The 14605-nt window shown below is 37.1% G+C and overlaps 2 protein-coding genes across 2 annotated transcripts; both read right to left on the bottom strand.

The window, feature by feature from the left end:
- Window positions 1-3095: 3095 nt before the first annotated feature.
- On the bottom strand, window positions 3096-10195 carry LOC132148604 (large ribosomal subunit protein uL14). Its single transcript, XM_059557307.1, has 5 exons — window positions 10082-10195; window positions 7430-7513; window positions 3728-3856; window positions 3450-3563; window positions 3096-3221 (listed from the first exon to the last, which is right to left on the bottom strand). Exons 1-5 carry the CDS (start codon window positions 10092-10094, stop codon window positions 3139-3141), a joined length of 423 nt encoding a protein of 140 aa, XP_059413290.1. The 5' UTR covers window positions 10095-10195; the 3' UTR covers window positions 3096-3138.
- A 599-nt stretch (window positions 10196-10794) lies between these two features.
- LOC132149226 (von Willebrand factor C domain-containing protein 2-like) lies at window positions 10795-14512 on the bottom strand. The gene is made up of 3 exons (XM_059558264.1): window positions 13823-14512; window positions 12989-13118; window positions 10795-12063 (listed from the first exon to the last, which is right to left on the bottom strand). Exons 1-3 carry the CDS (start codon window positions 14357-14359, stop codon window positions 11810-11812), a joined length of 921 nt encoding a protein of 306 aa, XP_059414247.1. The 5' UTR covers window positions 14360-14512; the 3' UTR covers window positions 10795-11809.
- Window positions 14513-14605: the final 93 nt, after the last annotated feature.

Consider the following 14605-nt stretch of genomic DNA (forward strand, 5'->3'; position numbering starts at 1 on the left):
TATTGTGGAAACAATAATGGGCAAAATAATATTCCTATTCAAGTAGGTATGCTGACTATACATTTTATATGAACAAAATGATAAACGTACCACTTTTGTTTTTGTCCCCATTTTTTCATGAGCTCAACTCAAAGATCTAAGACTTTTTCTATGTACACAAAAGGCCTACTTCTCTCAAATAGAGAATTGTAGAAGTGGATGGTGTCACCTGAAGAAGATCAATCATCAGACTCGAGGAACTTCAACAGAGCTTGTCTCTCTGGAGATGTTGTCAGTTTTGGAGGACAATGGTTGTGACATTTCCTCACCGCAAGCTTGGCTCCATAGCTACTACCTGAAAGAACAAACTGTTGGGGAATTGCTGAGGAACCACAGGGATCCACTGTGTCTGAAATGCTTTTGACATAACAGTCAAGTCCTCCATGTATCTCCTCCTCCTGGACATCACAGTGGTCACATTTAGACTGTAGCTGGTGAACACCTGAAACTTTTCAGTTTTTATGCTGGTGGGTTCTGCTGCTTGTACTTGAGTCCTCTGTTTGATGTTCCAGGGAAATAAAACTTGACGGACCTCCTGGACATCAACATCATAGAATATAGAAGAATTCACCAGAGGCCCTGCCACAAATATAGTGCCCAGAGTCAACTTTTTGCACCCTGAAGATGAGAAGACTAAATAAACGGATGAAAAAGCAACTGCGCATATCCGACCATCTCCTAACTTTGGATGATTCCACAACCTTAGTGCCTTCAAAGTCAGTGAGACCTTTGGTGTTCAAGGAGCCAATTTGCTTTTGATAGTACCATATTACTGAAAGAGTCTGCTCTGGTTTACAGTGACAAGGTTCAATGGTCATATCAGTGTCTAAAGAAATGTAGGACAGTCCATAGCAAAGATGTCCTCCTTATCTTCTGGAGTCTCATTGGGTGAAAGTAACAATGGGCAGATGGCCCCCCAAAAATGGCCAGCACAATAGAAAAAAAACTATTTAATTTTAATATGAACTATTTTTGGATGCCATATTTTCTCATTAACATTCAGTTTTGCTGTTATGTCAGTCTCATCCTCCACATGTGTCAGACTGGCCTGGTGAACGAGTCATTATCTGGCTCGGCACGGTGTTCATCTTCAGTTCTCTCTTCACAGCAGTTCAGTCAGTGTACTGCGTATTGGAGACGCGAACAGTTTAAAATGATTCAGTTGGATTTGGTGAACTGGTTCAAAAAGATCCCGGTTACATCGAATGATTCATTCGCGAACCGGATATGACAAACTGCTTTGTTTTGAACTGTCTTACAACAGATACGGAAGAGAAGACAATGCTGAATAAAATCGTAGTTTTTGCTAGTTTTGGACCAAAATGTATTTTTGATGCTTCAAAAAATTCTAACTGACCCTCTGATGTCACATGGACTACTTTGATGTTTTTCTTACCTTTCTGGACATGGACAGTATACCGTTCACACAGCTTCAATGGAGGGACTGAGAGCTCTCGGACTAAATCTAAAAGATCTTAAACTGTGTTCCGAAGATAAATGGAGGTCTTACGGGTTTGGAACAACATGAGGATGAGTTATTAATGACATAATTTAGATTTTTGGGTGAACTATCCCTTTAATACCATGAAAACCTCAAAATACAAAAAATAAATAAAAATACGTTAATAATAATGAAAATAAAGTTACATTTCAGGTGTTCAGTCACTTTTGACTGAACAAGTGTGACTGCCAAATGAACAATACCAGACAAAATATTACTATCATGGTAATTATCGGTTAAGAACTAACATTTCATTAATGCTCTTAGAGTTAATCCATTACTGAATAAATTTAGCTTTCATATACTTTTGTCAAATTTTAATTTCTCATGCAAATGTATTTACCACATGTACCAAAGTCATGGTCCACAAAAGTATGAAAAGCATCAGAATAGTCCATCTGCCATCAGTGATTCAACCATAACGTTATGAAGCGATGACAATACTTTTTGTATGCAAATAAAGCAAAAATAACTTATTCAAAAATTTGTCTCAAGCCTCCCGGTTTTCATCCAAAATATGTTAAATTGTGTTCCAAAGACGAATGAAGCTTTTACATGTTTGTAATGACATGGGGGTAGGGCTGCACGATTCTGGATAAATTAAGAATCACAATTTTTTGGTCTCAGAGTAATGATGCTGAAAATACAGCTGTGCATTAGGGAAATTACATTTTAAAATACATTCAAGTAGAAAGCAGTTATTTTAAATTGTAAAAGTTAAAAACTTTACTTTTTGCTGTACTTTGGATCAAATAAATGCAGGTTTGGGGAGCAGAACTTTTTTTATATATATATATATATAAAAAAAAAAAAACACCTTATGGTTCAATAACTTGGTAAATTGGTAATGTATATATTTTTAAAACCCCAGTTTTTTTATATTAGAATGATGAGAAAAAGTTGTTTAAATCACAGATTCAATGACTCGCTCATAAACTTACTTCCCTCGTTTCATTACTGGATGAATCAACGTTTTTGAAAAATTCTCTTGAATGAAAAAGTCAATACATTAAGACACTTGTCGCCACGTAGTGGTGAAACAATGCAATCGACACGTTATTTGAAGCGCAGTACTTTCAAAAGGGGATTTGTTATATTTTGATCGCTGCCATATAGACAATGTTTATATCTGAACTATAAGCTTTATCCCAGTATTTCTATGATAATATAAATGACTGCAAGACAGAAATATTACGGTGTAGTTGCAAAGACAGTTTGTGAAGACTAACCACACATGGTAAGAGCTCTCCCTCGGTCAGCGGCAGTGTGAACATGAATTTGAATGATCCGGTAAGACTGTCAAAGGTTTAACAGACTCTGGGAATAGTCATTTAGAAATGAGATCGAGAGGGTGTCTGAATAGAGATCGCGATCTTTTAACGATTAATCGTGCAATTCTACATGGGGTTAAAGTGATTAATGACAATTTTCATTTTGGGGTGGAGTATCCCTTTAAACTGCTTCTAAAATGTGAATACACATTTAAAATATTGCAGTTTTAACTTTCCAGTGTCAAGACAAAATTCCCTGGAATCAACGGACAGTGACACATGTAAACTTTTTACTGGATTTTATTGAAAAACAAGCCACATTTGTGCTCAGGCAATACTACCAGCATTGGAAGCTATCCTGGGCCACAGGTCTGCGCATTCCTTGGCTACGGGGCCTGTGATACCTGAGCCTATGAAAGAAAACAATTCAGCACATTTCAGATCATTAAGTTAGTGACAAATTTCAAGATGTAAAATGTTCCATCACGGATTGAGATTTAACAGCACATGGTGACTGCCATCTCACCCAAAAGCAATGGGATTTATTATTCCTTCATTGACGACTTACCCAGCCACTGAGCAGACAAAGCAAGTGCTTAAAGAAGGATAGCAAAGATCATCTTAGATTTATAACTCACCTTTCATTTCTCCTTTGTTATTCACTATGACCCCAGCATTGTCTTCAAAGTATAGAAAAACGCCATCTTTTCGTCGATACGACTTCCGCTGTCGTATCACCACTGCAGGATGCACTAGATTAAAAGGGAAAAGTTGTACAAGCATATATACACTTGACCTTGAGGTCAGATCAGCAATACTTCAACATCTCTATGCTAAAGCCTGTTATTTGCATTCAAAACCAGCTTAAAGCTCAGGCTAAAGATGAAACCATAATTGAGGCTCTGCGAACACTTACCCTTTTTCCTGAGCTCTGGCTTCCCTTTCTTCACTGTGGCCATGACCATGTCGCCCACACCAGCGGCGGGGAGCCTGTTCAGACGACCCTTGATGCCTTTGACGGATATGATGTACAGGTTCTTGGCACCTAAGTGAGAGAAAAGCCACAGTTGAAGTCAATAACTGAGCAAAGACCAACTCCGTATATTTAAGGCTGGTCCGAATACCATTTTTTTGAGCTTCGAAGCTTTGGTAGTAATTAACACAATAAATGTCTAAACTGGACTCTGCGCTGCTACAAAATACAAATATAACCTATCATGCGGTCTACACTGGATGCAGTGCGACAAATTCCCCACAGTAAACTGCTGCTGCATTCTATTTATAACATGCTGACAAATTGTAAATGATCAAGGGTTGCTCTGTCGCGTCTAGTGTAGACAGACTTTACCGTTTGTGGCGCGCGACACGACAACGGTTGTGTCCGGTGTAGACACCATGTAATAAAGGCAGGAATCTCGGTCTGTCTGCTTGCATTTTTTATTGTCGAGAACAGTTCATCAAGTGGCGGGTGTTGCTGCGGACCTAAAAGAGTGCAGTGTTGCATTTTGGTGCAATATGGACACGCAACATGTTCAGAATGAATAAACTACAGAACAGTGCGAGCCAGAAGCAGCGTGCCTCACGCGGACAGGGCTTATATGCTCCAAGAACGGACACTGCCCTAGTGATAGAAAACAAGAGCCTGTAAGAAAAACTATAATAGACAAATTGTTATTAGGCTGGGCCACTGTAAATTTATGACTGCCGCATTTGCAAGTATCTTCCAAGCAAATTAAGTGCACTTATGTGTAAAATTACAGATTAACATGGTGGATAGCAGCTTTTTTTTTATTTTTTTATAGGGATGCACTGGTTGACCGGCCATGAATCAGAACCGGTCGTTTTTGCTTAAAATACGTGATCGGCAATCGGCCGGTTTTTCCAGAATGGCGCCCTTGTGCACAGACTACATTGTAATCATTTGCCATCATGTCATTGTGTGAAATCTGTGCGCAGGACACGGGCAGCCATTCAGCACTGGAAGTTTAGAGCTACATGTCTAAGGCACAGATAGCAGGAAGCAAACAGCCGCTGGTGTACTGGTGCACAAATAAAGAGCCCCTTTCCTGGCTCACTGAAGCTGTGCGAGCGGACCGTATCTGTCTGCGGCCTGCACAAGCTTCGACCATGAAGAGATGTTCAGCTCAACTTCTCACGTGCTGTAATAAAGTTTGTGCAGTAACTGATGTTAATTTCAGATGGTTACGGTTATGGTTTTCAATAGCCAAAAGCCAGTTTGGCCTATTAAATACACATACATACATATACATATATATATATATATATATATATATATGGAAATCGTATCAGCAAGTTTGCTTGTAAAAAAGCAACAATATACTATAGACGAATCGCACTGATAGATTCAAATCTCATATTTGGCACACAGCCTTTGTCTTGTCCCCACTTAATTTAAAGTCGTCACCTTTACTTATATAGCGCTTTAAACAAAATACATTGCATCAAAGCAACTGAACAACATTCATTAGGAAAACAGTGCGTCAATGCAAAATGACAGTGCTCCCACACAGCAGAGGTCTTTGGAATTTTTGTCTTTTCTCTCAGATGAACTGAATTGTGACGTTCACTCATAGGCGATTCATATTTAAATTATTCAAATTAAACAAATGTGCCAACTGAATGCTATGAAAACATACAGTGCTAAATTTATTAGACCACCTGTCATAAGACAAAGCACACATTTTAGGAATCTGTCAAATTAAAAAAAAAAAGTCATTGTAATTTTTGGACAAATAAACTGAAATAGATTGTTTTTGTTTTTTTGCACATAATAAAAATGGCCTCCTTTGCCTTTGATAGCAGCTCACATGCTTGCTGGCATTATGTACTTTAAAAAGTTTTTATTACAGTAATTAAAACATTCACATACAATTGGATCGTACCTTAATAGACATTCAATAGTGGTGTATTGGCTGAAGAAAAAAAAAATAAAAATTACACAAGACATCATTTGTTGTACCAATTCAGTTAGTTCAAGCCAGTGTCGGCCAACACAGCATTACTGCGGTTTGGGATTTAATCAACTAAATAATTCTATATTTATTACTCTGCCAGTAGTTTGGGTACCTGATCTGATCAGTTTTTCAAAAATTGAGCAATTTTTTTTTCCCCAACAAGAAAAAAAAAAAAAAACCAAACAAACAAAAAAAAACACCTTGGACACTACATTTTACTCCAGAGGTACTCTCATTCCCAATCTGGGTATTTTTTTTTTTTTTTCCTACTATTGCTTTTTTTTTAATTCCTTATCTTTTTTTTTTTTTTTTTTATTCAATCATATTTTTACCTACTTGCCCTTCAAATATTTTAATCTCTATACTAGGTCTGGTCTTAGTGGGGGAATGTAGTCTATCCATTTTCCCCATATCTTGACATTTCTCAGACTGTAGCCGAAGATTCATTGTTAATCTCTCCATTGTGTAAATTTCGTTCACAGTTCCCAGCCAATCATTAATTTCTGGTGTTTCAGGTTGCAACCATTTTCTGGTTATAACCTTTTTGCAAGCTACCAACATAATTCTCATTAAGTATTCATCAGATTGGTCTTCTGATTTAAGACTAAGACCAAAGTATAGAGTTAAGAAACTAACCCCTGGTTTCACAGACAGGGCTTAAGACTAGTCCTAGACTAAAATGTAAGTCTGAGCTGTTTCCACTGAAATAAACTTGCACTGACTGATCTTAAAAATATATCAGTGCCTTTTTAGTTTTAAGATGCACATCGGTAATGTTTTTTTCTAAGCATATTTATAAAAATTACTTCAAAGTCCTAATTGATCTATGGTCTAATCCTGGCTTAGTCTAAGCCCTGTCTGTGAAACCGGGCCCAAATTGGATGGGTTCCATGAAAATACTCTAAACTCTTATGGATTTCCTGCAAATATTTCTGAACTTTAAGGCATTCCCAGAATATAAGGCTATGGTTGGCTTGGTTTGAGCCGCACAATCTCCAACAGGTTGCATTTTTGCTTTGGCATTACGTACTTTGACTAATTGGATATCTGAATAAAAAAATAAAAAATAATAAAATTTAAAAAAAACCACACACACAACATTACACCAAGGCCTCTGCTTGAAGCTTAAAATTATGTTTTATCATGTTTTGGGCAGTTTGGATTACATTTCCTGCATGAGCACATTCAGTTTCCTCTAATATTTGTAGATGCATTATGTCCATAAAAATGCATTATTCAGTGCTGTAATTTGATGCGACCAACAGTTTTGAGTTCACTGTGGGCAGACCAGACTAATCTTTGAGAATTATCGAAAATGAAAATCATTGACGACAACATACGATTTTATCGATTAGTGGTTGCATCCCTAATGCCAACCCACAGAACGAATATTCTGGTCAAGCCCCAAGTACGCTTAAAATTAGATCAACTGACATACAAGTCTGCTAACCCTAAGCTGGGTCATCAAAACAAGCTAGTTTGTTCCATCACGGATTGAGATTTAACAGCACATGGCGACTGCCATCTCACCCATAAGCAATGGGATTTATTATTCCTTCATTGACGACTCACCCAGTCACTGAGCAGACAAAGCAAGTGCTTTTAAGAAGGATAACAAGCTCAAATACTGGCAGATCTCATACCGGTGTTGTCAGCACAGTTGATGACCGCTCCCACTGGGAGACCCAGGGAAATACGGAACTTGGCTCCCGATGACCCACCACGTCCTAAACAGGAGGACAAATGCATTAAGCTTTTATAATGGTAGGGTAAAACAACCAAAAGATACTAGTCACATTTTCTGTTTGCTTAGCTAGGCAGTAAGTGACTCCATTCATTTATAACTGATTGACTCTGGCTACAACAAAGAGACTTTAAAGTCATCATCGGATGCCCCTTTCCCACAAGTTGATATGATTCTTTTAAGGTCTTAATGAAAAGTATATAAAAGTATATATTTGACTCTGTTGACCATGAGTTATTGCTAAATAGATTACGTAATATTGGAATAGGAAACACAGCTATTAATTGGTCCAAAAATTATCTTACAGAACGAACGCAATGTGTTTCTATAGATGGTCTTAAATCAGACTTTTTAGAGATTTCCAAGGGTGTTCCTCAAGGTTCGATTTTAGCCCATTTTATTTTCTTTATTTATAAATAATAGTTGAAAGGATGTGCAAACTGCTAAACTGCACCTTTACGCAGATGATACGGTGTTATATTCAGTTACCCCTTCATTGAGCCAAGCCATAAATTACCTTCAATTAGCCTTTAAACAGCTCCAAGTCTCACTACATGGCCTTAAGTTAGTGCTAAATACTAAGAAAACCAAATTTGACGTTTTCAAGGGCTCGTTCCCAATCCCCAGATAATATAACTATTAACACACTAAATGGGGACTTAATTGAAAATGTTACATCATATAAGTATTTAGGTTTTTGGCTGGACAACAAACTTTCTTTTAAAGTTCATGTTGGAAAGCTTGTAAAAAAAACTGAAAGACTGGGGTTTTTTTTTAGGAATAAGGCTTGTTTTAACCTGTTAGATAGAAAAAAACTTGTGCAGGCTACCTTTTTGAGTGTTTTGGACTATGGTGATGTTGTCTACATTCATGCTGCCTCTAGTACTCTCCACTTTTTAGATTCTGTGTATCACAGTGCTCTGCGCTTTATAACTAACTCTGTTTCCCATACTCATCATTGTACGTTGTATGAACTGATTGGTTGGCCGTCACTAAGTCTACGTAGACAACTTCATTTTCATATTTTTCTATACAAGGCCATGTTAGGTAAACTGCCGACATATTCAAGTAATCTTCTTAAGAATTCCAGCAGTTTTAATCTCCGTTCCACCAGGTGGCTCTCTTACCAGGTTCCAAGGGTTTTTACTGAGCTGGGGAGGAAAGCCTTCTCTTACTTTGCACCATGGTCTTGGAATAATCTGCAAAACTTGCTACATCTAAATGTTTTAGTCCCATTAAATGAATTCAAGACCATGTTAAAATGCCATATAACTCAAAAATGTAACTGCCATATGTGACCTGTTCCTTTTTATGTGATGCTTGTTTGATTGTTTTGACTATGTTGTATTTGTAACTGGTGTGCCATCTTGGCCAGGTCTCCCTCGAAAAAGAGATTCTATCTCAAGGGACTTCCTGGTTAAATAAAAGGTTAAATAATAAAAATATATATAACATACTTTGGTTAAGATTTCTCAATGGTAGTGTAAAAACATCTTTTACCTCGTCTAAATCAGCTGGGTGGATTTTTATCATCATAGGGTAGATTTGTACACACACATTTGTTCAAACAACACGTAAAAGTGAATTTAGCATCAGATGACCCCTTTAAATAATATTAATATTTATATATATATATATATATATATATATATAAAAAACTCACAAGCAGTCTACATAAGCAAACAACCGTTGTGTCATTAACACTGCAAAGTCTGAAGACCCTTACATTAAATGGGTTTTTAAAATATCACAAAGGAAATATTTGGTATTTGGTAAATATTTCTTCAGTGATGGAGGCATTAGTTACTGTTCACTTTCACTGCCATCAAGAAGACCCAACAATAATAGTGGCCAAGGTTGTCATTCTGCATAAAAGCCAGAATTTTCCACAAAAATAAATAAAGTGCTCATTTTACGGTGAATTGTTCCTTTAGGTCGGCTAATGTCTAATCGCTATCGATTCGCCTCAGAGTTACAGTAAATTAGTGAACTGACATTTGCTGCTCGACACCACTCCGATTCCACTCGATACAGGGATTACAGTATTTATGATGAAAATAATACTTGAGAATCTATTAAGCCAACAGTTTGTTTGCCTGGTCTATACCAGCTGAATAACTCATATGTGCATTACACCGGTAAATCATAATGAGGGATTCAACTCTCGATAATCCAGTAGTCTACCTGCTTCGTTGCATGTTGTCAGTCCAAAACTCGCACGTCTAGCGCTTTTAAAAGTCACATTGCTTGTTAGACATGCCAGTTAAAGCCATTCTGTGTTCCAAAACCTGCTTTCGCACAACACATTTTGAGTATCCAGTGTTAAATCATCATACTACTGGCTCCAGAAGCCCGAGTCTGCGGACTTTGTAAACATGGCTTCTCTCGCTAGGGGCAAATAACTAATACTATCCAAGATATTCTTGACAACTGGCGTCAATATATTGAAAATATAAGTTCTCCATGATCAATTAAACCCATGCATTCCTTTACGGAGCTTCAGTGTATCTCATTTTAAAGATGATTAAGGATTTTCACATGGGTTTCTTACCTCTCTTAGACATTGTCACCGAAAGGGAAAGAGGACGAGAGCGAAAGGAATGCTGGGAAATAATTGTGCGCGCACCACAGCTCTCGCAGTATCCGGCGCATACTTCAACGCCATCATCCGGGCACCTTCGCTCAGTGCGGCGTATTTATGCCTCGCTAATGTATGTTAATCACGTGTGGGGAATTATAGCCGCTAATAATAGAATTATAGATTTAAAATGTAACGTCCAAACTGCAAAAAAAAAAAATACATTGCAGATATACTGTGAAGTGTGAGTCTGAGACATTGAGAATGTTCATCAGGTTTTGCTACTTGTGCAGCTCATTAAACTTGAGTGACCTTCACGATTAGTCAGCGCATAATAGGTGTATTAAATTGCAAAATACTGAAATGAAATAACCTTCAAACCTCACGGTATATTAACTATATTAAATATTTGGGATCGAAATGAATGCTTCCGAATCTTGAGTCACATTTGCAGATAACATAGGCTATTGTCACAATTTGAATACTATATATATATATATATATATGTGTGTGTGTGTGTGTGTGTGTGTGTGATTTTCATAAACACATGATTGCCATTATATTTACATGCATTTCGTAAATGAGCTGTTGAAATGTTTTTTTTATTGTTAAAATCAACAAAACATCAAATATGCAAAGAAACACTTGTTGAAATAATAAAATAATAAAACAAGGACAAAATACTCAAACCTGAGATGATTTTAATACTATACAGTTATATGTTTCCATTTGACCAGCCCTTTGAAAATGAGTGTTTCTTATTGCATGCTCCACTTCCCAGCTAAACAAGCAAATATGTAATCATCATTATGGAGAACAACATTTTACTGTTGATGTCTAATATAATATGACAGTGTGTACATTTATTTGTTGGAATGAACACTGAAGTTGTTAATTAATACATAATATTGGACATGGAATAAATAATTTAAACATCAAAACAATATTCAAGACTTCCAAAAAATGTAATGTGCCCATTAACAACATGCTACAAGAATGAGATGGAAAAATGGGAAATCATTTTGTTTAAATACAATGTTTCATATTTAAATATGCAGCATAACTGCATCTTAGTAAGAAGTAAACAACATGTAATACAGAAATATACACATATTTACAATACCATTCAAAAGTTTGCGGTCAGTAAGATTTTTTTAGGCTGCATTCATTTGATCACAAACAGTAATACTGTGAGTTTAAAATAGTTAGCGTTATATTTTAACATATTTTAAAAAGTAGTTTATTCCTGTTACGCAAAGCTGAATTTTCAGCAGCCATTACTCCAGTCTTCAGTGTCACTTTGGAAATTGTTCTGTGCTAATTTGGTGCTCAATAAATCCTGATACGTTTAGCCTATTTGATTTTTTTTTTTTTTTTTTTTTACATAGTATGTCTTTTATGTCACTTTTGGTCAATCTAATGCGACCTTACTGCATAGAAGTATTTATTTTAAATCTTACTGACCCCTAATTTCTGACCAAGTATACCATGTATAATAGTGGAAGATTTCAGTAGTGCATGTTGCTTCTCAGTGGGTTTCCGATCTGGGTCAGGAAGGGAGGGGCTGGTGAGGTTGGCTAAAGAGGTTAGCATTGGCAGTTATCCCAGCGCAGGTTGTGTTTACCCTGGGAACAGACACCTGCATGGTGCTCTGCATCCCCTCCTGCCTGTCAGGAGAGCGGGTGCCAGGCACACTTCCCTTCATGGGATGGCATCCAGCCTGGGCGAGAACACTCTCTCTCTCTTCTCCTTCTCTTTCTCCTGCTCCTCCATCTGTTTGGATGTGTTGTCGGAGTCAGTGGCTTCATTGTCTGCTCGTTGGTGTTCCTCACAGGTAGCGTGAGGGTGCGTCTGCCACGTTCCATCCTGGTAGGTGCAGAAACACACCGTCCACTCATCAATCTCAACACGTTCTCCAGCTGAGATCACGCGATCGCCAGCAAAGCAGTTGGGCCCTATGAAAAAGAAACAAGAGCATGAAGCTCAGTATTTGGTTAAAATTATAGCTTCTAGCTCTCCCAAAAATGAAAATTCTGTCATCATTTACTCACCCTAATGATATTCCAAACCTGTATGACTTTCTATGTTCTGAGGAACACAAAATAAGTTTTTGTTCATGTATTAAAAATCAGTGTGGTCCAAAAAATATTCCTTTTTACAAATATCTTCTTTTGTGTTCTCCAGAATAAATAAAGTCATGCAGGTTTGGAAAAACACAAGGGTGAGTAAATTATGATATTAATTATTTTGGGTGAATTAAGCCTTTACCCACTGTTATATATTGAATGAAAGATCTCAAATAGAAATTGCCACTCATATATGCACACAAATGCATTATGTATTTCATATATATATATATATATATATATATATATATATATATATATATATATATAGAGCATATTTTGTTTTGAAATCTGTACACTTTGATTCTACCAGATTCTATATAAACATTACATACACAAACTATCACACACAATCTGTCCACCTCAAGCCTTCTGTTGTCAGGGATGGCCCATTGCCCCATGGTGCCTGTGCCATCTCAGCATGACATGAACTAGTTCCTATTTATAGACAGCATGGTAGTAAGCAATCCATCGAACAATTCCATTGCATCATTCTTTTTCCATGACATCACCATTAACCATGGAGTAATCAAGAAAAAAATCAATCAAAACAAGAGGTCCACATCATGAATGTAACTTCCTCATTGATCCTCAAAACAGAACCTTACATGCATGCCTCTCAAAACACAAATAGGTCTTGACAGATGCATGTGATGCAGATGCAAGTGTTTGTTAAAACATTACGTATACGGTAGTAATGACATTGAACAGGACAGACATGAATGTGAAGTGTTGCATGTGTAAAAACTCTCACCACTTTTGCACACAGGACAGCAATGGTTGGGTTCGTATACAGGATTCACACAATGTAACGCAGGGCAGCCGGATATGGTGCAGTAAACTTCTCGGTTGACTTCACACCGGCAACGCTCACAGGGTGACAACTGTTTAAAACAGGAACAAAGAATCACTCATTATACAATTTATTACTGACATATTGATGATTGATAGGCCAGGGAAAACCACTATACTGTCAGATAATAGTAAAAGGAAATTACACCCAAACATAGATCAACTACTCTGAATGGATTAATCTGAAATAATTTCTTCATACCGTGTACATAAATATTTTTTCCGGTTGTGTACAGAAAAAAGCTTCAAAACTATCACTGGGGCAGCATCCTTTCAAAAGGTACTAATATGTACTTTTAAAGTACTAATATGTTACAAATCAAGTACTAATTTAGGGGTAAATAAAATGTACCTTTTAGATTTTTTTTAAAATTAGGGTATTGCACTAGTGTCTGAAGAGTGCAGCCTGTTTTGTTCCATACTCTGTATTGTTATCCCACAAACATTAGTTAATTGACTAATGCTAAACAAAACACAGATATTAGATACTTATCATGAAAATTTTATGATGTCCCAATTTGAAACCTTTCATTCCCTGAAAAGTGAGCAGTGTTGTGATAAAACAAAAGAAAACAATGCAAAAGGTCATCATTAGGCCTATACCTATTAGAATCTCTGCATCGTTGTAATAAACCTTAACGTTAGTGGAAAACAAATCAAAACGAAACATTATTATCATCATTAATATCCATGCAGACCAATATATTATTTTCTAGCCTAAGAACTTCCGACTCACCCTAAATTCCTCCAGCATTCTGTACGTTTTGCCCCCGTACACACAAACTTTACTGACCGCTTCACACACGGGACAGCAGGACTTGTATGTGATGCGCGTGCATCTCGGGTGTATACGCGGGCACTTGGGTTTGACACACACGGGTCCATCCTCTGTGCAGGTGCAGGGACACGCTGTGGAGCTCGGATAATAAACCTCTCCGATGCTGTAGACAAAACCTTGATCGTCGATACAGAACTTGCCACGATAGTCACCGAATTCGTATTCCAGCTCGGATTTTGAAGAATACTCTGATGCGCTTTGCAGAACGAAGCACTGGAGTACAAATGAAATGCAAAGGGCGAGAGATCGCATCCTTACCGGCAGTTTGTTGTGGTCTGGATTGTTAATGCGCGTGGGGCAGTGCATTAACATATGCCCATGTTGCCCAATGACATACACAAGAGAAAATGACCCTCCTCTGAATGTCACCATCAGTACTGTACAAACAAACTGTATTATGTTAATGACTTTAATAAGAAAACGTTTTCTTCGCATTTACTTGTTACATTAGGAATAGCACGTGCTTGTGTTAAACTTTTAGAATAATTCTAATCTTTTACAAAATATTTTAAAATGTTTTTAACGTTTTCAAAACTACTCTTAATGACTTTTCCCTTAAAATAATATGGAAGTGGAGCATGAATGCACCTAGCCTGGGATACATAGGCTAAGTGTAGAGCAGCACAGAAACGTGCAGATCTACCAGGAAAGATTGTTTTCATCAATAAATTAGACAACTTT

This window comes from Carassius carassius, chromosome 9 (assembly GCF_963082965.1).
Source record: "Carassius carassius chromosome 9, fCarCar2.1, whole genome shotgun sequence".
Classification (NCBI taxonomy): Eukaryota; Metazoa; Chordata; class Actinopteri; order Cypriniformes; family Cyprinidae; genus Carassius; species Carassius carassius.